We start from the raw sequence: 26,623 nt of genomic DNA, 5'->3' as shown, positions 1-26,623 counted from the left end.
AATTTACATGTATATTTAAAACGTGATTGTGAAGGAGAAACAAATAACAGAGTAACTGTAATCCTACTTTTGGCCCACCCTGTATATACAACAATATAACTATTCTTCTCATGATGTTATCCACATAATTGGTGGTCATTCCTATCACCAAATAAGTGAGGTTATAGCTTAAAAGTATCACCGAATCTGCTATTATAAAATATCTCTGTCAAATTCTATAGAGCCTACTCCACTCTACAGAAATCTTTCAAATGAGAAAGCTCATGTGACATCCTAGTTGAATTATCCAGTTCAATATGTAACTAACTTGAAAGGAACTTAGCTACTTGAATTTTATTTTGAATAAGGGGTAGAAAGCATGTAATATGTTTGCATACCACACATTTCCTCTACACTCTACCTTCAGGCTGTCGCAGTCATCTCTAGCTTTAAAACTAAAGATAAATTAAAACACCTCATGTTAAGGTCAGAATATGGTGTAACTTACTCTTTCCTCTGTAAAATACTTACACTCTAATGCAAAACAAAAAACTCTTTAAAAAGCAATAAGCATGAAAACTCTTCAAATTGTAACACGAAACAAAATCCTAAATAAAATAAAATATTCCCAAATTATAAGAATAATGGAAATAATGCAAGTACATATTCACAAGTGAGCACAGAAATCACTAAAATACCCTTGAATTCCAAAAAGAAAATATTTTGCACATGTATAAGCATATAGATATAACATTGTAAAATAATATTCAAAATGTACATACATACAAAAAGATAAAAATATGAATCAATGAGATTTACGTAATATATATACATGCAAATATAAGCAAAAAGTATATTTACATTATTACGAAAAGCCTGAGCCTTCTCCATTTAGCAGGTCCTGCAGAAATGTGGTCAACATACAGTATACTGTAGTGCTCACCTAATGATCTCAAAGGTTAATATACTGGCCTTGTAAAATTAGGCCAGCTCATTGTAGAGTTGTTTTAGTTGGCAGAGTGAGTCCAGTCATTTCTTGAGCTAGTTTTTTTCATGGTTATACAGTGCCCAGGCTTAGGTTCACTGGGTGACATGCTCCTGACAATATCAGTTGAAGGTTGGTATTTGTTGCAGGCTGTTGATGGAACAGTGGCCAGCTCTGGTTTACATCCTGACTATTGTGGTTAGGTGCAGTGATGCTTCATTGGAGGTGGTGATGGTAAAATATCATCTGAGGTGGATGCATTCTCACTGATCTCAAAGCAGTTAGTGATGTTTACAGTGTAACTGATTTATTCTTGTTATACAACACTAATGATCACATTTGTGTAATGCCCATAGACATGTGCAACACATGTATATTGTCACATATTATCATATATCAACATCATCACCTATACTAGTAGTTTTAGACAGCCTGCCTCTAACTGCTGTGCTATTACCATGGTAACCGACATAGGCTACCACTGCTAGATATGTCTTGATAGCTACAATGCCATAACATACTTCCATGAGTGAGCCATTAAACTGGACATGTTTCTTTGACATCACAAAATAAATAATCACCAGCAGAATTCAGCTAAACTAAGACTTTTCAGCTAAGATTCTTTTAGTCAAGATTAATATTTGTGCTGTCACCACAGTATATATTAATAGACACACAGACCAACTTAGGATAAATATAACATTCTGCAGTAAAATACACTTACTGCCCTAGAAAGCAACCATCACCAGTAACTGAACTGACAGGATACTGTATCACCATTCATGTGTATATCTGCTTGCTATAGTCGGTATCAGAGAAAAATTAATACAGCCAAATGCAACGAAAGTAAGACTATTCCACTTGAATTCATAACAACCTGGTTAATATTAAGTTCTAAGAAAGAACACAATACTTTCACTTGACACAGAGGAATTATATACATCCAAAGTGTACTATAGGTGTCTAACAAGCAGGTGCTTTACCCAGGCCAAATGGAATGATACAAAACTTGACATAGATGAACTATATACATCTAAAGTGTACTAGAGGTGTCTGACAAGATAGTGCAGTCTGGTCCACAGAAATTCTGTAACTACTCAGTCAGAAATGATGAACAATTTCCTCAAAAAGTCTCATGACATCTTACCTTAGAAAATCATTTAACAGTTCGAAAAGTAAATATCACAATGCTTTTTCAGATGAGTTTTTAGACTCTTAGAAATTATTTTCTGGAGATACTATGTAATTGAAATTAGCTCCCTGATCCACGTGATTTCTTCAGGTGCACAAAACTAAGCTATTCAGTCATGTACCACCACACTAGCAACAGACTGTACTGAAGTACTGACCAATGTATGAGCTTCAGCCCACTTAATGAAGAAATTGATCATGAGCAGCACTTACCGATTGCCTCACTCACTTTCCACAAGAGAACCAGCATTATATAGGTTTGTTCTCTCCTAGAACTGTATTGTTCAGGCCAACTTTTCTTATGGGCAATGAACACTATATGATAGTTATACCATTATTTATAGATTCAACCTTAATGCAAGCAATAATATCACAGTTGTAGATTAGTACAAGAGCATGTACTAAGAGCTCTGGGGACCACTATCTGCAAAACAGGTTGAGAACCATGCTACATAGTTTACATATCTTTTTGCTCTCATAACTGCTCATACAAGTTGCCCAGGTTTTTAGTGCATTTATTCCATATTATTCAACTTTTTTTTGCATGGCCAAGAGCAACCATGGTGGTTTTTGTTTTCCTGTAGCAATAATCATGGTATCCAACTAATAGTGGAATCTCATACAATATTGCTTGACATTTCTATGGAAGAAATGGTTTAAACTTTTATAAAGTGTTCAAGGATGGGTCATTCAACGAATGGACAGTTTCTCTTGTGTGGTGAAACATTCTGTTGGCATTTCCATGTTGTAGACTTGGACAATGCAGAAAACAGTCATATTCCAATAACTTTGTAATCCAAAGTACAATTGTCCTTTTCAAACTTGTAAAGGTCATAAACCACTTCAGTGGTGCATGGTCCACACAAATAGTACAGGTAGTGTTTAACAAAGATTACAATTGCAAACAGTTCTTTCTTCATTATACAATATTGGCATTCAGGAGCTGTAAGCATATGACAAGCACACACTATCACATGTTCCACTCTATTCTGCAACTGTGATAGCATTGCTTCAATTCCATTGGCATTGGTATTCAACTATAACTCATAGTTCTGTCATGAATATGCTAGCACTGGAACTTCCACTAAAGAACTTAGGGACAAAAATACTTGGTCACACTTTTTGGTCTATCTAAAATGTGCATCTACATTAGTAAGAGCAATTAATGGTGTAACAATCTTGTTGAAGCTGGTAATATTATATAAAATCAAGGAAACCTTGAACTTCTTGTTTAGTTACAGGTTGAGGCCAGTCTTATACTACTACAATCTTCACAGGGTTAGTACAGACCCCACATATATCCATAATATTACCAAGAAAATCCACCTGTGAGTGAATTTGCACACATTCCCCTGGTTTCAATGTAAAGCCTGCCTTTCTTATCCACTGAAATACTATGCACAGTTTTTCAGCAACAGACTTGAATTTTTTAGTGAAACACCATGACATTATTGACATAAGCTAGGCACTTTTCCCACTGCAAACCCTTCAAGTATAAATTCCATCAGTCTCTAGAATGAAGCAGGTGCTTTACCCAGGCCAAATGGAATGATACAAAACTCATCTAAACCATCTCATGTGATAAAAGCAGTCTCAGGTCTGCTTTAGTCATTTAGCTTGACTTGTCAGTATCCAAGTGCCATGACTTAAGCATTGAAACATGGAGGCCCTTTCAATACATCCAGACATTCATCTATTCACAGGAGTGGAAAAGCAACAATGCAATTCATCTCTTTCACCCATCTGAAATCAAAATAGATACTTGTTATACCCTATTTTTTTGCTGACAATCACTACAAAAGATGACCATGTCCTTTAACATCCATTGCATTTGGAACTAGTTGCATTCCTAGTGTTCAGGGAAGCATGCACTTTAGTTGGTTGATTGGATGTGTATCTTCTATATCCATGTAATGGTGGATCCTTTTCTTTAATCTAGTCGACTATCTGGTCCCACAAATACATCATCAGATTTAACTAAAAAGTCACTGTGTTTCTGCCACTGCATTGAACCAAGGTTGTTAGCACAATCTTTAACTACTCACCCAAAACATGTTGGTGGCAACTATGTACTTGCTCTTGGACGTGGCAAGATGGATGCAGCTGTAGTTTGTGACAGCTAGTTTCAGTTACCTCCATTTCACCTACGATGCTGGTGATCATTCCAGAAAGAAGTTGTATAGTTGGGTACCTATAATTGCAGAACAACATTGGGACTTCATTTCCCCTCAGATAGATCACTGTTCAAACTAATGCTACCTGTTTTCAGGACAGGAAACAGTGCATTTCATGTGTTGATTCTATAACCATATTATATCTGTTGCACAGGCAAAAACTATCCAATACTTTCTGCAATACATCCATCTCAAGAATGCCGATGTTAGAACCAAGGTTGTAAATGACTATATCCATTCTGTGGTTGCCATTCCTAGATGTGGCTACAGACATACCTCCAGTTATGTCTTCTCTTTCACCATTTACCAGAATGAAGTCAATATTAACTGGTCCAAGTGGTTGTTTCACTCAGAGTGCCTGATACATATTGAGCTCAACCAGTGTCTTGGCAGTTTCTGTATCAACCAGCACTCTATATCTCATACCAAGTACCACCCAGTCCAGAAGAGAGAGCTGAGCTGATTTCTACATCTTTCCACACAAGCTGTCTGCTGGACTCTGCAATTTTGTGACCAGACCCAACTTGGGATCCATTAATTTTCTGTAGCTGAAGTAATAGTAGTTACAGTGCATTGCTGACCCACCTTCATTTGCTTTGCAGCTGATAAAACCTGGTAGCCTCTCCTGTCTTGCTGCATGGTGAGGTTGGGCAGTTCTCTCAGAAGTGACCCAACTGCCCAAACTGCAAGCAGATGGTCTGGCTCATCCTCCAATGGAAAATTCCATGGCACAAACATCATAGGAGGCCTAGGGAAGTCCTGTCCACTCACTAGAAGCCAATGGAGTTGTCACAGAGACAGGATGTGTTAGCTGCTGGTTGTCCTTGGCAAAGCTCAAACTTAGCATGATGCAATCACTTGTGTAGGTTAGTCTTTCTAAGGTACAGCCACTGCAACTGTCATTGTGGACAACTTTCTCTCATGTGACCTATTTTAACTAAGAATTTTGACACTCATTGGCACAGAAACTGCCTCTGTTAGGATGATAATGTTTCTTAAATCTAAGTGATGTCTCATTACCTCACCAGATTGCCTCTTAACAAACCTGTCTATGAGGATATGGGTTTTTCCAAACAAATAGTGTGAAAATCATCTGTATAAGAAGCCAAAACCTAGTACAACTAGCTTACAGCTTTATGTTAATCCAAAAGTTGCTCCTTGCTCAAGTGCTCAATAGAATCCAGGGCTGGACCATCCAAATTCAAGATTAAGTGTTGCATTACAATGTTCATGAATCCATCCATTTCAGGCAATGGGCTATTAGAAATGCATCAGAAAATGGTCCAAGGCCTCTTGAGCAGCTCACCCTTGAATATTAGGGGAAAGATTTGTTTAATTCCAAGCAATGAAACTTGTGGTTTTGGTATAAACCTCTTGCCCACAGATCCTAAGCTAACACCAAACTGAGATGTCCTACACATTGAGGGTATGGTGGAATGGTCATGCTCATAGACCTCTACTTGAAAATGAGCCTCAAGTCCCTGCCCTTCAGTGGCAGAATAATAAGCTAATGTAGGTAGCTCATCCATTGATTCTACATGAACCTTGGTTTCTCTGTTATCAATGGTCACCCTGACAGTATACCTCTCATCATGGAAAAGATCATCATTTTCCATGGATCACCAACTTTAAAAATTGGTGCCTGGTGTCTCACCAGCAGGCAAAACATTGGCCCCAAGGGACACTTTCAGTCTTTTTACTGGTCTCTGGTGGCATCAAACAGAGCTCGATTGGCCTAATTTGATCAGCAAATGCCTGGAAATCCTGTAGAGACTTCCCTATCTAGTCATGGACTTACCATACCAAAGACCACTGTGATGAATTTTAGTCATCTGGGACTCCTGTTCACAGAGGTTAATGGTTAGGGTAGAATCTGATCTGCCATTCTTAACTGTTATGAAGTTAGGTGTAAGGAACATTGGTTAGGGTTGAGAGAGTTGAGAAAGCAACCAGATTTTGGTCAGTCCACAAGTGATTAAAAGATTACAGCAATCTAAGTCTTTATGAAGTTATTGGAGGGGTGTCTTTCTCCTTCAGCAGTATAGAGACAACAGGACCTCCTTCGATTATGAAACATTATAACAAAAACCGGTATACAAGGTCAGAAAGATACAGACTTGTTCAGCACAGGTTTTGATATGAAAAAAATAAAAGACAGAAGTTTGATGGAAGAAAGTAAAAAACCAGGAGATGTGAGAGAGAGACTGAACAAACCAAGAGAGAGAGAGATAGGTAAATGAAGAAATAAATTCTGCCAGTAAGAAACAAAATTTAGTTTTACATCTATGTGTTGTTGATTGTAATAATAAATAGCAATTTGTTATGTATATTAGTCTGAGTCAATTCCTAATAGGAAAAGGCACAACCTTAATAATGTTGAAAGAAAAGCAAAATGCAAGTAAAGCACAGTTGTAACAAAATGGTGTCAAGGTACTCTACAATCTCAATACAAGATGTCATTTCCTCAAGTATCAAGCTTCAGCTCAATAATACAAGACTTCAGAAGAGCACAGGGAAATACACTATACAAAGGCCCAGCTAGGGCATTCAACTTGTAATCTCAGGGTAGTGTGTTTGAATCCAATCCCTGAATATGCCTTCCCTTTCAGCTGTGAAGGCATTATAATGTGATCGTCAACCCAAGAGTTGATGGCAGGTGTTGTTGACTAGCTGCCTTCTCTCTAGTCTATCATTTGAAAATTAGGGGTGGCTAGTGCAGATAGCCATTTAGTAGCTTTGTGTGAAATTCAAAAATAAACAAATTTAAATGGAGAAAATCAGAAAATAAAGCAAAAACAACTCCTGTACTCATAACACTAAATTTTCCTTTCTAGCTACTCTGTGGTATTCTCAGATACACTGATTTCTCTTTTTAAGAGGAATTATGTATTAAGAGCCACAAAATAACAGTAGGAGTCAACAGAAAATATATTTCAGAGAAATAAATTAGAACTTTCTGATCTCAACTAAGTTCAAAGCAAACAAAAAGAATGTACACAATGTTCAACATATTTTTTATTTAATCCAAAATAATTATAGTTAGATGTGTATTTTATGGCACTTTTACTGGAGAGATTACTCAATGAAGAAGAAATATATCTCTCTTAAGACTCTCTAAAGAATTACTTAATATCATTACATAAATGATATAATAATGCTATCCTTTTCATGGATGTGCATTTCCCATTTGACTGTTAGTTATTCCCATTATAATATAAGTGAAGTTCTATCAGGTATCACCTGACCTTCTACTGGAAAACATTACTACAAAGATCTCTCCCACAAGAAAGTAAATATTACACTCTAGGGCAAAAGGAACTTAGTTACCTCTTTGAATGACATTCTATGCTAACCCTATATTCTGAATATTCATTACATTTTAAAAAAGTGTTAAAGAGTAGTAAACATGTAGTACATCTGCATACAAAAGTGGGTCATATTAAAGTTTGTACAGGTTCGTATGAGCCGAGAGTTAATATCATCTTGAACATGTATAATGAGAATGATCATTGATGTAAGTAATATAGGACTGTGGAATAACACACTGAATTTGGAAGTGTGATGAATGAATGAACATTTTCTCCTCAATCTAGCATCAACATAAATTAATTCAGAATTAAAGAAACAAGCTGATCATATAGTAAAATTTTAGAACTGTGTGTGTGGTAATGATTCTACACATAATAAATACGCATCTTAATTTTAAATAATTATAAAGCATAGAAAAAGAGTCTGTTGTAGGTTGATATGTTTGTTTTGGTTATTGTTAAGCACAAAGCTACACAATGGGTATTGAAACAAAGTTTTTAGAATTATAAGCCTTCAGATTTACCACTGAGCCAGTAAGGGGCATTTTCCGTTCCTACATAAAGTATTCAAAACTATATTTTTTAAACAAATTATTTAGAAGTCCTAGTATATCAGTAGTCTTTCTAATGAACAACAACCTTAGACTTGAAGATTTCGTGGAATTATGATGGTAAAAAGCAATAATTATACTGTCAACTAAAATTTCCCTTCATCAACCGTTTTTAAAACAAAACTTTTTTTTCTTCTGAAATTAGATTTATGAGTTGTATTTTAAAGCTAAGGGTACGATGGTTACCACTTACTGTTTTTTTCTCTGCACAAAAGTAGTACCAAGCTCGCTCCAATTCCTATGGATGAGACTCATAAATAACCTATCACATATTTAACACATCAAGTTCTGTGACGTCAACGTAAATTATGGTCACATGCACTAAGCAAGCGCCTCCTACCCTATATTTTTTCCCTCTTCTTTCTGCAGAGAAACCGATGAGAGACATCTATCACTTTCGGATACGTCTTGCAAGATAATAAAGATTTACACATTTTTAATTAACAGTGTCCATACTGTTTGATAGAAGGGCAAGTTCGCTTACGCCTAAGTATTTCTGTTTTACCACAGTTGTCGAGATTCTTATATTATGGCCAAAATGAGTCATTTGAGGCAAGAAAAAATTCTATAAAATTGTGTTATAACATTGCTTGATAACTTTACTGTTCTTGAGGATTTATTAAATTTTAATACATTAGATTGGAGGTCTTTATAAACAAAATGTTTAGATACGCCCACAAACTAATAAAAATACTCATGCTTCAAATAATGTGTGGTGTTCTTCATTACAAATAATAAAAAAGAAACAGTAATGAAATAGGTAGTGTGGGTTTTAGTAAACATAACGACAGTGGGAAGCTAGATTTAAATCACGCTTTCATTAATAAATACCTATTCTCTCGACAAGTTTACGAGCTCTGCAGATAGTTTCAGTTCATGAACTAGTCAGTTTGTATAAGTTTCAAGAAAGATAAACGGTGGAAAACTCGCCGTCTGTAAATCTAGTCAAGCGAAGTTAAAACTGATGGGATCATCAACCAAAAGAGTCACACGGGCGACTGAACAGCGGTGCAAATACGTCTTTCTGTATTTTGTTCGTAATATATATATATATATATATATATCACATGTGTGTATGTACGTGCTTCTGTAGGTAACGCTTCACTGCTGCCACGTCACCATTCAAGTAGTCATTCATGCGACTTAACGATACCCGAGGCACTGCAGTATCTAGGAACTAATTTTCCAAACCAAAGGACCCTCTGCCAGAAAAAAAAAATCAATGCAGTATTATTTCCACCAACGTCTAAGTACTTAGTTTGAAATGAATTTTTAACCTATCAAAATTTTGTATTAATATACTTAATGATTGTGTTCTGGATATGAATAAGACCAGCCAGTGACAAGTAACAAAACGAAACAACTTGTACTGGAACATTTGGTCAATAAATGTAATTAAATATGAACCTTAGCAGGAAAGAATCTATTCATTCACTCGGTGAACCATGTTCAAATATATTTTAACATCAACTGTTTTATGCTTTTTCGTTACTTCGCTATACAGGATTATTAATAAAGTGATATACAAAGAGAACAGTATTTTACATTATTGAAAATTTTGCTTGAATATGCTTTCCTGTTTATTTTATTTGAACCAAGCAAGTTCGCTATTCCTGAATAATAATATATTGTAGTTTTGCATTTAAAGTTTCAACTGTTTTTTTTTTTTTGCTTGATTTTTTTTTACCCCAGTTGAGTTAAAATGTTATGGATTTCAATCCCTGGACCTGAAAGGTGGCATATTTTAAAACTGTTCAGAAGTACGCGAATTTTCCGAATGGTGTGCTGATGGAGAAGAAAAAACTAGCTAGATATTGGTTTTTGGGATGACTTTACCACTTCTTTGTAAATACACAAATTTTCTACAGCAAGGTTTATAACAATTACTGGGTCGATTTTTGTATTGTGTGAAAAGAAAAAAGCTTAGCCGTCATGATAATTTTTTATGGTTTCTTTGTTGGTTATATAGTTATATAGACATTTTTGGCCATAAAACGTTTCAGCAAATAAACTTTTAATTCCATGAAGTAATCTTCAATAAGGAAAGAAATGGACTAGCTTCCAGAAATGGGGTGAAATACGACTGCAAATAGATGTAGAAGCCTGTACAGCTTCGAGGCGAGGTATAAACTGAAAAGTTCCCATCATCCCATGTGATACTGTTGACACTTCCCGGAGCTGTTAACAAGGAGGACAGAAAAACAAGGAAAGAAGAACCTGATAGCCACAGAAAAGCGTCACACTTCAAGTCCACGAACCAGCTCATCAAAGAATTAATGAGCCGCTGAAAGAGCTTAGAACTTCATTTGGTGATGTCACCAATGATACTCTAGTTACCAGTGTAAAATGACTAAACACTAGTTGTATAGTTTCCAGTTTTCCCTAAGGTGTATCAAAGTTAGTAAGAAACAGAAGAAGAAGAAAAAATCAATACTTCAGTTAAAACTTACCCCAATTATCGCGTTCAGTTCAGTCATGGTGACTTGCTTGGCCCTCTCAACTGCAGCTGCAACTTGTTGTTGATGCTAAAAATATACACGCAAAACAAAACTAGTACTTAAGTGTCGCTCAAAAAGCAGAACACAAATTTTTATGTGGATTATATAGAAATGAGTTACATATTTTGTTTTAACTGCTTTTTGACATATGCACTCAGACAATAAACGTATATAAAAACTGAAAATACGGCGACATAACGTTTCAACGTTACGACATTAAAGTATCAAAATTAACTGAAAGCTAACATGAATAACTTTGGAAAGAATCGAGCACATTTTCCAAGATATGTTCTTTTTCCGTAAGTTACATCCATTTATAGCTTTGCTTCTTTTTTTTTTTAGAATCCTAATTACTCTTTGTTTACAAATATTAAATAATATGCTCTTCAGGCATTCAAGTAACAGTTGTATCTGTTTTATTTCCCACGCCGTTATGAACTTGTCGATAGTAAGTAACTTTTCCAAAAAAAATTCCCATTGTGTACATCCTTGATAAAAACAACAACAGAAAACAAGTAAATATGGATGTTCCAGACAATGGGACTGTACGCTAATACAAAGTTACGAACGTATCAACTCTTAAAGAACTACATCATACAGCACAAAATCTTGTTTAATACATCATATTCTTTGGCAGAACATTTTGTTGTGAAGAACAAAGTTCTAATTGAGAACTAATGTTGATTTTTATTTAAAAGTATTATATATATTTTGAATATATATAATAAGCATGTGCGAATATTCTATCCTAAATATAATTTAGTGCTGATTCTAAATTTAAGTCAAAAAGGCGAACTGTAAATTTTCCCCCTATTGATGAAATTTTCTAAAATGCGTGAAATTACACTTTATTTATTTGATCCTATGGCTTTAATAAGACTTGTACTCAATCTAACTCATACTCTAAAACCTGATATATGCATGTTATATGTATATTTATATATATGTGATTTAATCTTCGCTTTGTTAAATTCCACGACAGCAAACTTCCAAAATTGTGAGAGCTGTATTAAAACAACATTAGAATTTTGATAATCTCATAGCCCTAAATTTCTTAGTGAGTACCTGTGGTGTCAAAAAGAAAAGTATATAAAAATATAAACAAACTGTGTATGCTGAGGTATCCTCGTTAAAAATTATGTATACCAACTATCAGAAATTTCCGTAACATATCACCAGCGACAGTGAAAAAGAAACATACTTAAAATACATTCTGTGGAAATGTTTTTTCACTAAATTAGATCAGAAAGAGGCTATAGGGGTAAATTTATAAATTACAAGCAAACAAAATGCAATTTTCTGTTGTTTCATCAGAATTTTGTGTAGCTTGTCCATTGTAATTTTTATCGGCATTAGTGTTCATTATGTTCCTGTATAAAAATTACGATTCCCTAAAGTAAGGTAATTTATTACAATTTAATCAATTCATCGAAATTTTATACTTTGTTATACAATAAAATAAGCAAGTACAAATCAACCAAATAAATACAATTTACTATCTTTAATGTAATATTAGAAATACAGAATATAAAATGATATACGTCCATAAATCACCCCCCCCCCTTTTGTTCGATATAAAGTTTTAATAGCTGTTAATGAAACTAAATGAGCTGATATGGTAACACTCATAATATATTCTATTTTGCTATATATTTTAATGCACAATAATTGACACACGTTAGCTATTATCAAAATTTTCTGATCTAAACCAACTACCTACATAGCTCTCAACTAACGAGTATCCTTGTAAACGTTGTATTCTTTACATACAAAAATCTCAACAAATATTATTTCTAATATATATAACAAATAACTTTGAATTGTTTCAAATGTTTTCTTACACATTCATGATTTCTTCTTTAAATATTTCATTTTTTTTATTGTTCAGTCTTTTGTGTCATGTTCTAGTTTTCAAACAAAACCAGAAAAAGTATTTTTCAAAGCTCAACAAAATATTTGCAACGTCTTGCTACACATATCTTAAACGTTTTATTTAAGAAAATATTAAATATATCCTTACTAAAACCAAGGGTGTTTCTGATATTTTTGTTTTGTCAACACACACAACTTTACCATTAAACAAGAAACTACGCTTATCTTACTGCTATATACTGAAAGCACCAGAATATATAGATTACAATTACAATGTCTAACTGTATTTTCATAATTACATTTACAACATTTTGACTACTTGGAATGGTTTAGATAACTACGGCAGTGCTGTGCACGCCTGTGTTAATATCACGAAAACCGATATTGGAAATAATGGCGAAAAAATTTGAAAACTTCATTTCCTCTTTGTTACGCTACTAATGGTTCTTTATTTTACATACGTGTATTACAAATAAGAAGCTTAAAACTGCAATAGAGTACTACTCCGAAAACAGATACACATGCAAAGAACTGCTTTTCAGCAGTGAATCACGAAACCACTCTAAGTGCTACCTGGGCGTAAATTCTTTTATATTTCGTTTGTTTTTTACAGTAAACAGTTCAGCCTTAAATCAAGGAGAAAAAGTCATTCGTCTTGTTCAAAGTAAACATAGCTCCACTGAGAACAAGGTCAAGAGTTAGATGAATAAGCATGCTACACGTACCGGAACAAATCTGGAAGAAAACGCCACTTCTGTCGATCCAAACATTCGAACCACTATTTATTTTTTTATTGACTATTGGTTGCGTTTTTGGTCAATATTGACCAAGAAGCAAATTCGTTGGCCAAAGAGATAGCTTAGAATGCCGCTGTATCTTTTGAACGAAAAAAAAAGAGCTCAAACAGGGTATGGAAGCGGAAACCAACAACTAAGAATACAAGTTTACAGCCGTGAAAATCGGATCAAGTAAAGAAAAACTGAACGTGGGAGTGAATGGTTTAGAAAGCTTTAAAGGTGACGAATAAAAAATAAAATATGAAACAAAGGAACTGACGTTAGATGTTACGACTACAATACTACATGAATGCCTTGGAAATTCCCAAATACATTTAAAACATTAAGTAAGTTAACAGTAAAGAACAAATAATTAACAAATACAGCGACAGCGTTATAAAACATTCAAATACGAAGAACTGGTTAAGAGGATAAGATCACAGTAAAGGAATGAGGAACATGTGATCAGGATAAAGGATCTTCATCGGTCGTGTCCTCAGAGTGAATTTAACGTATTTTTATCAACAGAAAAGATGTTTTGGATATTTAAAGTTTGATTCTTGTTGAAATAAAACATGGAAAACATTTTGGAGCTGTTCCTCGAGATACAAGAAACATAAATGTTTTATTTTACAGAAGAAGTAAGTATCCTTGTTCTTGAGATCCGATGGTTCGTTGTTGGCGTCCCGTTGCCGCAGAAAACGCGCCCCGCACTTTGGGATTGTAGGTGTGCTATAAAAGTGACAGTCAAATTCCATGGAAGGATACTTTTAATGACAAATATATCAATAAAGTTGATCGAAAATAAAGGTCATATGAAAAGATTCGATTACTAAACAGTATAAAACCTACTTACAGGTAATTAACTAGAATATATACAGTGAATAAGCTCTTGTTATACACTACGATACAATTGTGGTCGGTATGGAAACCGAATGGAAACAAAGATGTTTAAATAATAGTATTCAAGACAATTAACTGAATGTTTTCAAGGAAATTGAAATACTAAGAAATCAGTGTTTGCAGACGGTATAACTTACTTCTCCAAAAAACAGCAAATTGCTTGATTAATTTTAATTAAACATCCTTTTACAGCATTACATTTTATATTTTTAATTTAAAACAAATGTACTAACCTCTTGAGACAGAAACGGCAGAATCTGGGCGATGATGGCGTTAAGTCTCTTGGCGATTTCGGTCTACAATATTAAGATGGAAACCACAGAATTAAACCATTAACCGGTAGTTTTATAAATAAAAAAATATAGGTGACGCTTTAAAAAACATTTAACTTTTAAGTGAAAGAAAAATTGTTTCCCAGTTGATAAAGTGAAATTGCTGTTAATACTTAATTTTCTAGATAAGAATCCATAAGTGATTATATCAAAGCTAAGTGAAGTATTTGATTAAACTATTTTCACACATAATTAAAAGCTTTAAAGATACAGTTACAAAAGAAATAAACATTTTACAACATGAAATGTTTTGTCTTAATTTAAAATTTTATATATTCATCCCTTGAGCACAATATTCCATAATGATGTCTAACCACATAACATAATTAAGAACGTAAAAGAAACAAGCATGTGTAACATTACACCACAATTATTCGCGACTGGCCCAGTAGGATTTCCAGTAAAAATAAACGTATAATAATATTTCAACTATTCCTTTTTGTTATAAGCTGCTGCCAACAAGAGCTTTCGCACACTACCAGAACTCATAAAGCTGGCTAGGTTACAACATGCAAAGTCCTATTTGAAAGGTACTTATATCAGTAGTTTACGAAGCGATGAGACTTGTTTTTTTTTCATGAAATAAAAATAATAAGAGATTAGAATGTGTTGAAACTAATTCGTAAATATATAAATCCACTCTTATACTTGCAGTTAAAAAATATAATGAAGAGCCTGATGGAAATAATGATACACTAGTCATTGTGAAATAGAAGATTATAAAATGCTTATTTTACATAAATTTGCACACTACTAGACTATTTATTTAAAGCATTCGGTGTAGAATAACTCTTTCCTGTAGACAATACTTTTCCTTTTCTGAGCACAAACTCACACAATGGGATATCTGTGCCGTGGGTATCGAGCCACGATTTTGACCGTCATAAGTTTACCCCTGAGCTACCGGGAGGAGCTGGATTGATGCATTTTAAAATAACTCAGTTGGAGCCAATCAAAACTACCATGCTGGTAACCAAGCATATGTTAAGTGTATCTTCCTTTCGATGATAATCTTTGTTTTTCATACAAATGCACTCTAAACTAAAAACTCGATGAAATTAACATATTCTCTGAATATGTACTGGGTATAAAAAGCGTCACTACAGAAAAAGTAATAACCTTATAAACAAAAGCTGTAACAGAACAGTATGCGTAGCATACAGCCTATATAGTTTGAACTTGATAAATTTGTATTTCCATATTTTTTTTCCGAACCAATGTGTAGCTGCGTGTTTAACAACAAACAAACACAGTTCTATAGAAAAATCTGTGGCGATGCTGAACGGGCGGACAGTAAATACATAAAGCTAGTAAAACTAAACAAAAAAAGCATATGTTATTATGCTCCATTGTGTTCACTCGTTTTATTCCAACTGGTTTAATGGTTCTATCTGCCGCGAAATATTTATTATAACGTTAAAGCAATAAACGGACTTAATCATAAACTTTATCACATAACTTATATGTATTATGTGCGAGACTATAATTGCTTCTTTTTATTTCATTACCCCCCCCCCTTTTTTTTAGCTTTACAATTAGATACTTGTGGTCAGTATGCAGAACTTGATTACAAAAATAAGCATGGTCATCACTCTAAGATTTTAATTATTTTCCAAATACTGTAATGGGAGTCGCAGTGAATTACCTTACATCCTATGTATAACATTTTGCAATTATATAAAGCATTAAAATTATTTCTTTTGATTAGTGAGGGCGCTTTACAAGTAATAAGCTGCTGGGTCTTGAAGAGGAAGGTTTGGTTTTAAGATCAATCGATTGGTGATCATTCATTACATGGGTTTTTTTTTTACGCATGGAAGAAGAAGAACGGCGTGAGTAACTGGAAACCTACATCGATTGCAATCCAGTTAGACGTTAGATTACTATTTAGGAAGTATGTGAAGGCTGACTTATTACCGAATCTAACTAGATCACGGGTAGCCAGCTTGCCCACTAAATCGAATTTCCCGCACAAGAGGGTGGACAGTTCATCAAAAATAATCCTCTTTTCGCCATACAGCAATTACTAAGATGTACGTGTCGAATTAGCCGATCTTTGCTACAGAAGCTTTAGTGATGCGTGACTTCTCCCGCCAACCTATAATATATAGCAAGCGAACAATTTATACTTTTGACACACTTTGTTCCTCAAGAAGCATTCTTCATTAAAAACTTTCAGGAACACAGTAAATGGCTTCATACTACAGATGGACATACACTTCGTGTCCTTGATGCGAGTTACCGTTAGAGATATACACAAGGGTAGACAGAAATTTGATATCTATTCGAGTTACTAAACTGAAACTTGTATAAAATTCAAGAAATTAGTTTGTTTGTTTTGAATTTCGCGCAAAGCTACACGAGGGCTATCTGCGCTAGCCGTCCCTAATTTAACAGTGTAAGACTAGAGGGAAGGCAGCTAGTCATCACCACCTACCGCCAACTCTTGGGCTACTCTTTTACCAACGAATAGTGGGATTGACCGTCACATTATAACGCCCCCACGGCTGAAAGGGCGAGCATGTTTGGTGTGAAGAGGATTCGAACCCGCGACCCTCAGATTGCGAGTCGAGCGCCTTAACCACCTGGCCATGCCGGGCCCAAGACACGAGTAAATAATTGGCAGTTACAACTCATAGTGATAAAATTAACATTTGTATCTTACACACCTGGAGAATACTACTATGATTTGATTTATGCCAAGCTAGTTACACATATAATAAATTAGATTGATCACATACTACGGGTACAATAGAAGAACACAATGCAAGAAATGAAAAATATGATTGTAAAAGTACTATTGCAGTAGGAATGTTTGCAAAGCTATACAAGTTTCTATGTTTAGTAGTTCTTGCAACAGAAGAGTTTGAAGTCAGGATAACAGTATTTATTGAATATTTTATTACAGAACACATACGCAAGTAAGCGGGTATTACATTAACACCTTCTAAAATTAACAGAAAATACAAACAAATATACGTATCACTGTTCCATCTGTGTAAAAAAAAAGAAAAAACATACAGAAGCGCGTTCGGTTTTTTGTGTATTCATGGATATAAATATATAAAAGCATATGTAGATAATACATATACTACAGCATCATTTTCAGAAACCAGTGAAAGTCAAAGAACGAAAGTACAGCAAATGGTAGAATCACGCCGTGCGATTGCTATTTCGAATATTTAACGATCCTGCACATAATACTAACTATGTGGGTGAACCATATAATGGATCAATATTGAATCCTTAATTTTGTATTTAATGTGCTTTGCAGATTATTGTGCTGATGTGAAGCACACAAAAAAGTCATTAGAGTGATGAAACAAGAGAAAAATGCAAAGACATTAGATGTCTCTATGAAAGATTTTCTTTAAAGCTTAGTGTTTCTTCCTATACGCGTCTTTCCAAACACTGCAACGCAATCTTCGTTTTCTTCTCTAATGGGAAAACGACGAGATTTTTTTTGTATTATATAATGTACTAAAGAAGTCTCAGATAGAGAGGGTAAAGCATCTTCCTTCTTATCCAAACAACGTCATTCCATTAAGTTAAAGCAGTTAAGTCTCGATGGAATGAATGCGGGATAAGCTTTTATTTCTCCATGGCACAATGAACAGAAAGGTAAGCTCGCTCTATCGGCAGTTGTACAAAGCGAATGTGGTAATATGTATGATGCATGTTCTTAGAGCTCTCGGTGACTACGACACTCATATCTTCTTTCTGAGCACAGGGGAATCTAAAATCAAGAAAAAATAATGTTCGAACTCTCGTGGAGAAGCCATTAGAGACAAGGTGAAATAAATAAAAAAAAAGAAAGAAAAGAAAACGCACACAGGAAATTATGCATAATTACAGAAACATGCAAAAAACAGAAACAGATTGACAACTATATATATAATCTAAAACCATTATTTGACAAAAGACTGTGTGTATGTGTGTCCGCTTTTAATTGTCGAACCGCTGGGCCAATTGTCATCAAACCCAGCCTGTACCCTTAGACTCTTCACAGTCACCACATATGAAAAAGATTATATATACGTGTGTATATCTAAGTCAGTTGATTTAGTTACATTTGCTAAAAGTCACAGGAATGAAGTACACGAAAAAACTGTGTGTGTGTGTGTAGTATTATTTGTTACTACAGCATCTCAACAGTTGTGATTTTATAAGCACCAGATACTGATACATATACTGATTTGCTACGGCAATCAACTTCTAATTATTGTAAATTAATCATGTAGGAAACTATCACAAAATTAGTACACAGATAATGTTTAAGTTTCTTTGATGCTAATATTTAGTGTGTCCGCCTTTGATACCAGTAACAGCTTGGCATTATGTGGCATTGTGTCTCAAAGTCTCTGGTGTAATTTAGCTTAAAGCCTTACATATAGGTTTTCTTTCGTACAGTTGGCAATTTTGTTAAATATTGAACCACAAAATTTCAGATTTTTCCTATGGAGTTAAGATCTGGACTTTGTGGCGATTATTTCATTCGCCAGAGATCTCCTGAGCTTTCTTTCTTTTCCAAATAAGTTCGAAGTTTCTTGGAAGTGTGTTTAAGGTCATTATCTTCTTGATATATGAACATCTATCCAATCAGTTAAAATTCAGAGTTGAATTCGTTATGTTAAAAATATTTCGAATTTGCATATCACTAAGTCACGTAATAACCACAGCCGATATAAAATCGCGGTGGAACGGCATATGTAAAAGCTACATTTTTGACATTTTGTGTTTTGATCACTTTTGAGAAGAACACGTAACAACCCTTTACTACGCAAAATACACTCGGATCACAAGGATATGTTCAAATCGGAATTTAGAATTTTCATGGGCGGGAATATCTACTTTATTGCTTTGAAAAACAAAGAAATGTGGATTACTTTGAGGCATCAAGACATCCAGAAAGGTCTAGCCCAGCCGTGATAAGCAAAGTGTGGCGTCTTGCCCCAGGCAATAGTATGCAACATAACCAAGAAGGATCTTGATCTGGAAACAGGCCGAGTGCCGCCCAGTGGCTAGCATGCCAGACTATTGACCCTAGATTTCTTAATCCACAAAAAAATAATAAAAAAGCCGTTCCTAATTTTGAAGTAATAGACTAGAGGGAAGGCAGTTAGTTAACACCACCCACTGCCAACTGGTGGGCTACTCTAATCGAATAAAATATCCACGGCCCCAAACTGTTGAGCACGGTTGTTTTCGACGATAACGGGCACGAACCTTGGATCAACAGTCCGATACAGTAACCATTGGGCTGTGCATAGTTCAGTCCTATCGAATTCAGTCGAAAACATTTTATAACTTAAAGAAAAATATACGATAAAATAAGCAGTCATAGTGGATGAGGCTTAAGATGTGTGCATTATTTTACACCTTATTAGGACTAACTTAATATTAGACCTTTCCTCGCAATAAGAGCCTGCTAAAAGCGTGACTTACATATACTCCACAGGATACGAAAAGTGACTTGTATAAATGTAGCCAATTCATCATCGGGAGATAGGTCTGGAAGTGGTTCACTAAAGTCAGCATCATGGCGAAAGTGACTTTCAAATTTCTCCCAAGAATGTGTTCCGGTGATTGCGGTTGGTCACAGAAAAAAAATACTGAAAACACCATCGAACCTAAACAGCTTTGGAGGTGGGGGGGATACAAACGTTGTGGATTGTTTCATATCATCATAGAAATAAAAAGTCCTTGTCCATCTCGATGGGATCGCAATATTGTTGGGTGAACAGACTGAATGTTTTCGCCCGTCTTAAGGAATCAAAGGATCCAACGCTTGCCAGGAAAACTTTCTTGACACAGTTACACAACCTCCAGCAGCTTATACTATCGGAATAGCAAGAATAGGATCAAGTGTTTCATGTTGTATTTCTAATTTTTCCAATGACTATTACCGTTACAAAAAAGTGCGAAACATCTAAAACGGTTATTCATTGTCAACAATCTGTACTTTGGATAAGCATCAACGAAAATATCTTTTTTGTTTGTATATGGAATGGTTTGTCGTTTGTTATATGATATTTTCCCTAGTGTACATTTTAAAGAATCGGTCAACAGAGATATACTCTGACGTCTGTGTCCTTTACAAGATCGTATGATCGTCATTTCCTTTAGTCAATCACTGATAATTGGTTTCGACAGTGCTTTCCGACGTGTTATGTTTCGATTCCCCTGTTGGTACATTCTGATAACAAATATCTGTGAACAGCTAGTCAAATAAACGGACTTTCATAACAACGCTCCTCCTAAATGGGCATTTACTATGATGCACCATTGAACGATGTTCTCAGCCGTAGTCTAACAGACTAACCATGATATGGCTACATCTCTGCATTTACATGGCTCAAGCAATCAATCACCTGACACATTACATGATCACTTTATCTTACGTATGCAAACAAATAAAGTACTATACAAATAGATGTGGTAAGACATTGTAATAAAGTTTTTCTAGCCAGTGCAAGTTTTCGGCTGCATAGAGGAGAAGAATTAAGCTCTTACTATTAGAAGAGCAAATATAATTGCAATGAAACCAAATACGCATACAATGTCGAAAGAGCTATACAGCTCCCCAGGTTACTCTGTCTGAAGGATTATATCAGATAAGTGAAATCTGCCAAGGACGATGGCCTTGTAGCAGAAAATGCAGTGAATAAACAGCTACGTAAGTATAAAAAATTGTCAGCTTAATCTCGTGATTGTGAATAACCAGGAAACGATCATATAAATGAAGCAAGTCAGATGATTATAAGATACCAAAATGTCAACACTACATGACGAAATGAAAGGTGTCAAAAGGAAGATAGTTAACCATCACCTAGCAGTGAGCTATGGTTACACATCCCTACAGATATTTTCAAAATTCACCAGAACAGATAACATTTTACTTAGAGAGAAAAAAATAATAATAAGTACTTCATTTAGTCTAATCACACATTTATATGTATGTACCTCCTAACTGATGTTTCTTTACACTAGAAGAACACATAGGAATATCTGTGCTTTCTCTGAATTACCAACATCTGATTCTATCTAGTAACAGAGCCGGTTGGTTGTCAGTGGTCCAGTATTATATATAGTTAATATATCATGGTCTCTTTGGTAAGCAAACAATTCCTCAATAAATGTCTTTTTTTTATGTACTGTAATATCCACAGAAATTCTTACATTCATAGAATAGCTTGAAAAACTATCAAACTTGAAACAAACAGCTAATCCTACCAAAACAAGGAAGAATAGATGTAAACCTGTTGAGTCACTTGTACATTCCGTATTTTGATGTGACTTTATAAGACTTAAAAAATAAAACGACAGAATTATGCATGGTTGAAAAAGTGTGTGACGAAACAAATAAAATAATAACTGAGCCACAGCTAAGTGTTCCGATATCTCTGAATACATATCATATTATAATTAAGGTATTTGATGGCGTAACTACCACCCATATCTGTTACTTAGATACGTATATTATATTACAACATATATATGTAATACTGGTAACGATGAGACCAGGAGTGAAACAAAACGCACACAATTATGAATCATGTATCGTTTATGTTTGACCAACAGAGCTGTTGCTACGTCACAATCATATCTGGAGGAAAAAAGTAACACTTAAAACATGAACTTTGTAAACACAGCTGGGTATTTCGCCAAAACTGTGATGATACTCATTCGCAAGGAAGTGAAGCTTGTGTGTTTGCCTTTAATGACAATTGTACTCCTTTCCCACTGGGTTATTTTCCAGATTATACAATGTTTACTTTATGGTGGTGTAAAAACTGTTTGCTTGGAGGGTTGTGACGTTATCACACAATACTAACAAGGTTCTAGATGATCGTCAAAGTTGTTTGCTTAATAAACACGCCACTGAATCAATCTGCTAACAAAATCATCTTGACGTTTACGTAAAAGCATACAAGGTGATTAACTAAGCAGGGGTTATTTCAATGTCAGAAATGTGCAAACTTGTCTCACTCGAGGATCTATGTGTAAAATGCACCCTAGAGTAAAACAAAATCAATTCTATAAAATCACCCATTTAATGAAAAATTTAGTTATGTAGTATTGCTCTGATGAAAAATGAAAATGTCAAAGTTACAATTACGTTTCTCCAAACGTAAATTTTTGTCAACTACTTATTTTAGAGGTAAAATTACTATATTTTAAGACTGTCAGCTTATTGTTAACATAACTAAGAATATATAAACATGTTTCAAAATGCATTTTAATCGCGTGTATTTTTATACATACAAATGTACGAACACACACACATATATATGTGTAGATGACTTTTTTTCTTCTTAATACAAAATAGATAACTGCCTGTAATTACTTTGAGAGAGAATCAATACTGTCGTAATCAATTTTCAAAACACAAAAGTTTTATTGTGTACAGAAAAAAAAAGAGGGGGTTGATAAGAAAACACTTGCGCTAAGTATCTATCCGAGCAAAATGAATTATTCTTCTTCTTTTTCCTTTTTATCCTCATCTATGGCAAAATCTCATGAAGTCGCTCGCTTATAAATGCGATCTTTTCGTGCAAGTGGACCTAGGATTATAATGACCGAGTTGAGGTAATCGGATTATGTTCTCTTTGAGCCTGTAGGATTTGTCATGTCCTGGCACCTTTCAGCAAGCTTAGATCTTTTACTTCAAGAGATCTCTCAGTGTCAGACGACACAGGCTGATAGCTTATACAAAAGCCGGTAGGACTTGGCTAACAAAATCGGATTGTCGAATTTTTTGTTAGATTACAAGGCTCTGAAACTACATAAGCTTTGAATCTGAACAGGAAAGGTATATTACCGGTTGTCTGCTTTAGCTTGCTTTGTACGCACATCTTGGATCAGAATTTGTAAAAATCAAATCTAAAATCCATTTATGACCAGGAAATAGAACCATGGTACATGTCGTATAAGTTAAGTGGAAGATTAATATGTAACATAGATGGAAAGAATAACTGAATTTATCTTGATGTCATTCTACATTAGTTCTATAATCCCTTTATCGTACCCATTCTGTGCTTTGCAATACGTCAAATGTATTATTTGTTTAAAGTTATGGAAAAGAAATACACCGATTAAATAATATTAGCTGACAGGGTTCTTCTGTTTCACCAAATGAAACAATCGTGAGCTTAAAACAATGAAATATCAGTGCATTAAAGGTACAGCACTCCAAATGTCAACGATGAAAACTATTTCCATTATTCGTTATTGTTTGCATCAGTTTTATGCCTTCAGTACGAATATGGATCTCTTTCATGTATAAAAGTATTCTTGCTTGATGTTTTTGAACAAATAAACTAAGGTTGTTAGCAAACAAACATGAAGATATTTTATTATTTCAACTAAATATCTAGTTTGAAAATGAAATTATTTACAGAATGCATTTTCGACAAATATAACGGTGAAATATAACGACAAAAATAAATATTACCCTCATTCCACAGTCAATATCACTCTTGTTGGAAAAACAAGATAAAACATTACAATTAGTTGCACAAGATTAATAATGATATGTTAACACACATAGCGTTATTTTTGTACTTTTAAAGATTTATTATGAAGTGGATCTGTGGCATGGCAATCTGCAGGTTGCAGAATCTAACCCCGTCACCGAACATACTTGCCCATTCAGCGTGGGGGGTATTATAATGCGACGGTCCATTTCAATTTTACTATTCGTTGGTAAATAATAGTCCAAGGGTTGGCGATGATTGTTATCGGTTAGTTACCTTTCTTCCAGTCTACTTCCCCCAAAATTAGGGAGGGTTAGCGCAGATAGCCCTCGAGCTGCTTTGCGCGAAGATCGATAAAAGAATCTAATAAAGTGCCACGTCATTAAAAGCATCTTTAGGTTGAAAATAATTTGACTATTGAGAAATGAAGAGATAATATAAAAGATATTTTATCAAAAGTATATATATTTAAGGCGATTTCTACGGTTAAGAGGCTTACATATAAAGTTAATGTTTTAAAATACGATAATTTCAAAATAGAATCTATAGGGTATTCTAATTATTCACCACCAGTAGTTTGTTTGTTTGTCATGGATTTTACACAAAGCTATACGAGGGCTATCTGCGCTAGCCGTTCCTAATTTAGCAGTGTAAGACTAGAGGGAAGGCAGCTAGTCATCACCACCCACCACCAACTCTTGGGCTACTCTTTTACCAACGAATAGTGAGATTGACCGTCACATTATAACGCCCCCCACGGCTGAAAGGGTGAGCATATTTGGTGTGACGGGGATTCAAACCAACGACCCGCCGGGCCACCACCAGTATATAATATTGATATTATAATCCAAAAAATTTTCATTAGCAGTCCTGAAACCTGTGTTTATTCTAATGTTATGCAAATCGTATTATTTTTAAATGATTGGGAATTTACATTGAAAAGCCTGCATTTCAAATGCTATAAAATCCCTGTATATGTATTCTAAATTTCATATTTAAAGTTCTCATGGTTACTGTCGTTTTCGTAATTTCTTCGTGTAATATACGTATATCAGCTTTACTTTCATTGCTCTCTTCACATCTATTTTGTGTCCACAATACGTTTTCTTCTACCCTTGATCGCTCTTCCTACAGTTCAGCCAAGGGCTCCATACAACCAAACAGGGATTGATGTGTACATTTATCGAAATTCACCACTTTAGACAAAGATCAAATCAGGAAAAGCATAAAAATAAGAAACTGCACGTCTTTAAAATTTTCCATGAAACTGCATTTGTTTGCCTTCGGGTTTTATTGTTTCACGAAGCTACTCAATCTAGTGAGTAAGTGGCACGTATCTATTCTGAAGATCTTCGCCTCTTCAGCGCTCCACTTTGAATTCCTCTTCAGCGCTGTATTTTTGGCAAACAAAGGCCCGTTAAAATAAAAGAGATGGCGCAGACTCTCGAATAACAAAGCAACTGAAGCGATGTGCGGAACAGTTCCTATGAAGAGGTAAGTTGTCGATAGGCCATAGGGCCCTCGAATTCCTGTTGCCATAGTAATTGCTTCATCTGTTCGTTGTTAGTCTTCCTCGCAAGCTGCTGCACTCACTTATCACCTCAGCACTTTCCCGATTCAATTCTCGAGGCAATGTCCACTAACACCAAAAGAAAAATGTGTTCTCTGTGTAGACACACATTCTTCGTGAGAAGTGTAAAAAAAGATCAATGTGTTTATGCATTCCCTCTTTCTACATACACATCGACATTTTTTTCACAGACGGTGAAAAGTAAAACGGAATACATTTTTACGTTTGACACAGCCACGAGAACACTTTCATCAAGGACTTCATCATATCACAGCCACGTGAACACGTTCACCAAGGGCTTCGTCGTATGCTTTCCCTCTAATCGATAAACGCCAAAACGATAAAGCAAGTTCTCTGTTATTATAGTTATGGAAACTTAAATTAAACGCCGTATTTCTTACCAATAAAGAGCCAGAAGGTCGTTCATCTTTATGATTTCCTAATTTTCGTAAACTTATTTGTGTTACAGTCTCAAAATAATTAAAATCTTTAGTCGAGAAATATATGATTCTGAAGTTCCACTTGAAAACAACATTTTTGTTATGTAACTTATCTGAATTTTTAAGTGTAATTATCTGAAATGTCTGAACTGTACTTGTTTAGATTTAGAGGTTCTGCTCGACTGCTAGAAATAAAATCCTAGCTTTCATGAAAGTTCTTCAGAGAACTAAAATGATCAAATACACAAGTTCAAACGAAAAATAAGATGTATTTTCAGATTGGAAATGAGACGGAAGCAAATAGCTTGGAAATTGGAAAATCTTGAAAAAAACATCGCATTTAATAAACCATACGTAGTAAGAACTACATATTAAAAGAAAAACAGTACTATATTAATTAAGCATATTTAAGTAACACGAGTTGTCTTAAAACGATTTTCGAAAGGTTTAGGAAACACAAAACTGCTTTAATCTTAATCTTAAGTAGAAAATTATTAACGAGACAGGC

At 34.7% G+C, this 26,623-nt stretch overlaps 1 protein-coding gene across 6 annotated transcripts in view; it reads right to left on the bottom strand.

The window, feature by feature from the left end:
• Positions 1–26,623, bottom strand: part of LOC106458335 (transducin-like enhancer protein 4) — a 139,197-nt gene that overhangs the window by 62,299 nt on the left and 50,275 nt on the right. For 4 of the 6 annotated variants that reach the window (XM_022384518.1, XM_022384517.1, XM_022384519.1 and 1 more), the window contains exons 5-6: positions 14,531–14,593; positions 10,699–10,773 (exon numbers count right to left, since the gene is read on the bottom strand). In XM_022384518.1, coding sequence (XP_022240226.1) covers positions 10,699–10,773; positions 14,531–14,593 — 138 coding nt within the window. The remainder of the gene's footprint in view (positions 1–10,698; positions 10,774–14,530; positions 14,594–26,623) is intronic. The other 2 variants (XM_022384520.1, XM_022384521.1) reach the window with 1 other exon arrangement.

The sequence above is a fragment of the Limulus polyphemus genome, unplaced genomic scaffold, assembly GCF_000517525.1.
Source record: "Limulus polyphemus unplaced genomic scaffold, Limulus_polyphemus-2.1.2 Scaffold447, whole genome shotgun sequence".
Lineage (NCBI taxonomy): Eukaryota > Metazoa > Arthropoda > Merostomata > Xiphosura > Limulidae > Limulus > Limulus polyphemus.
This window is presented reverse-complemented; position numbering and strand designations above follow the sequence as displayed.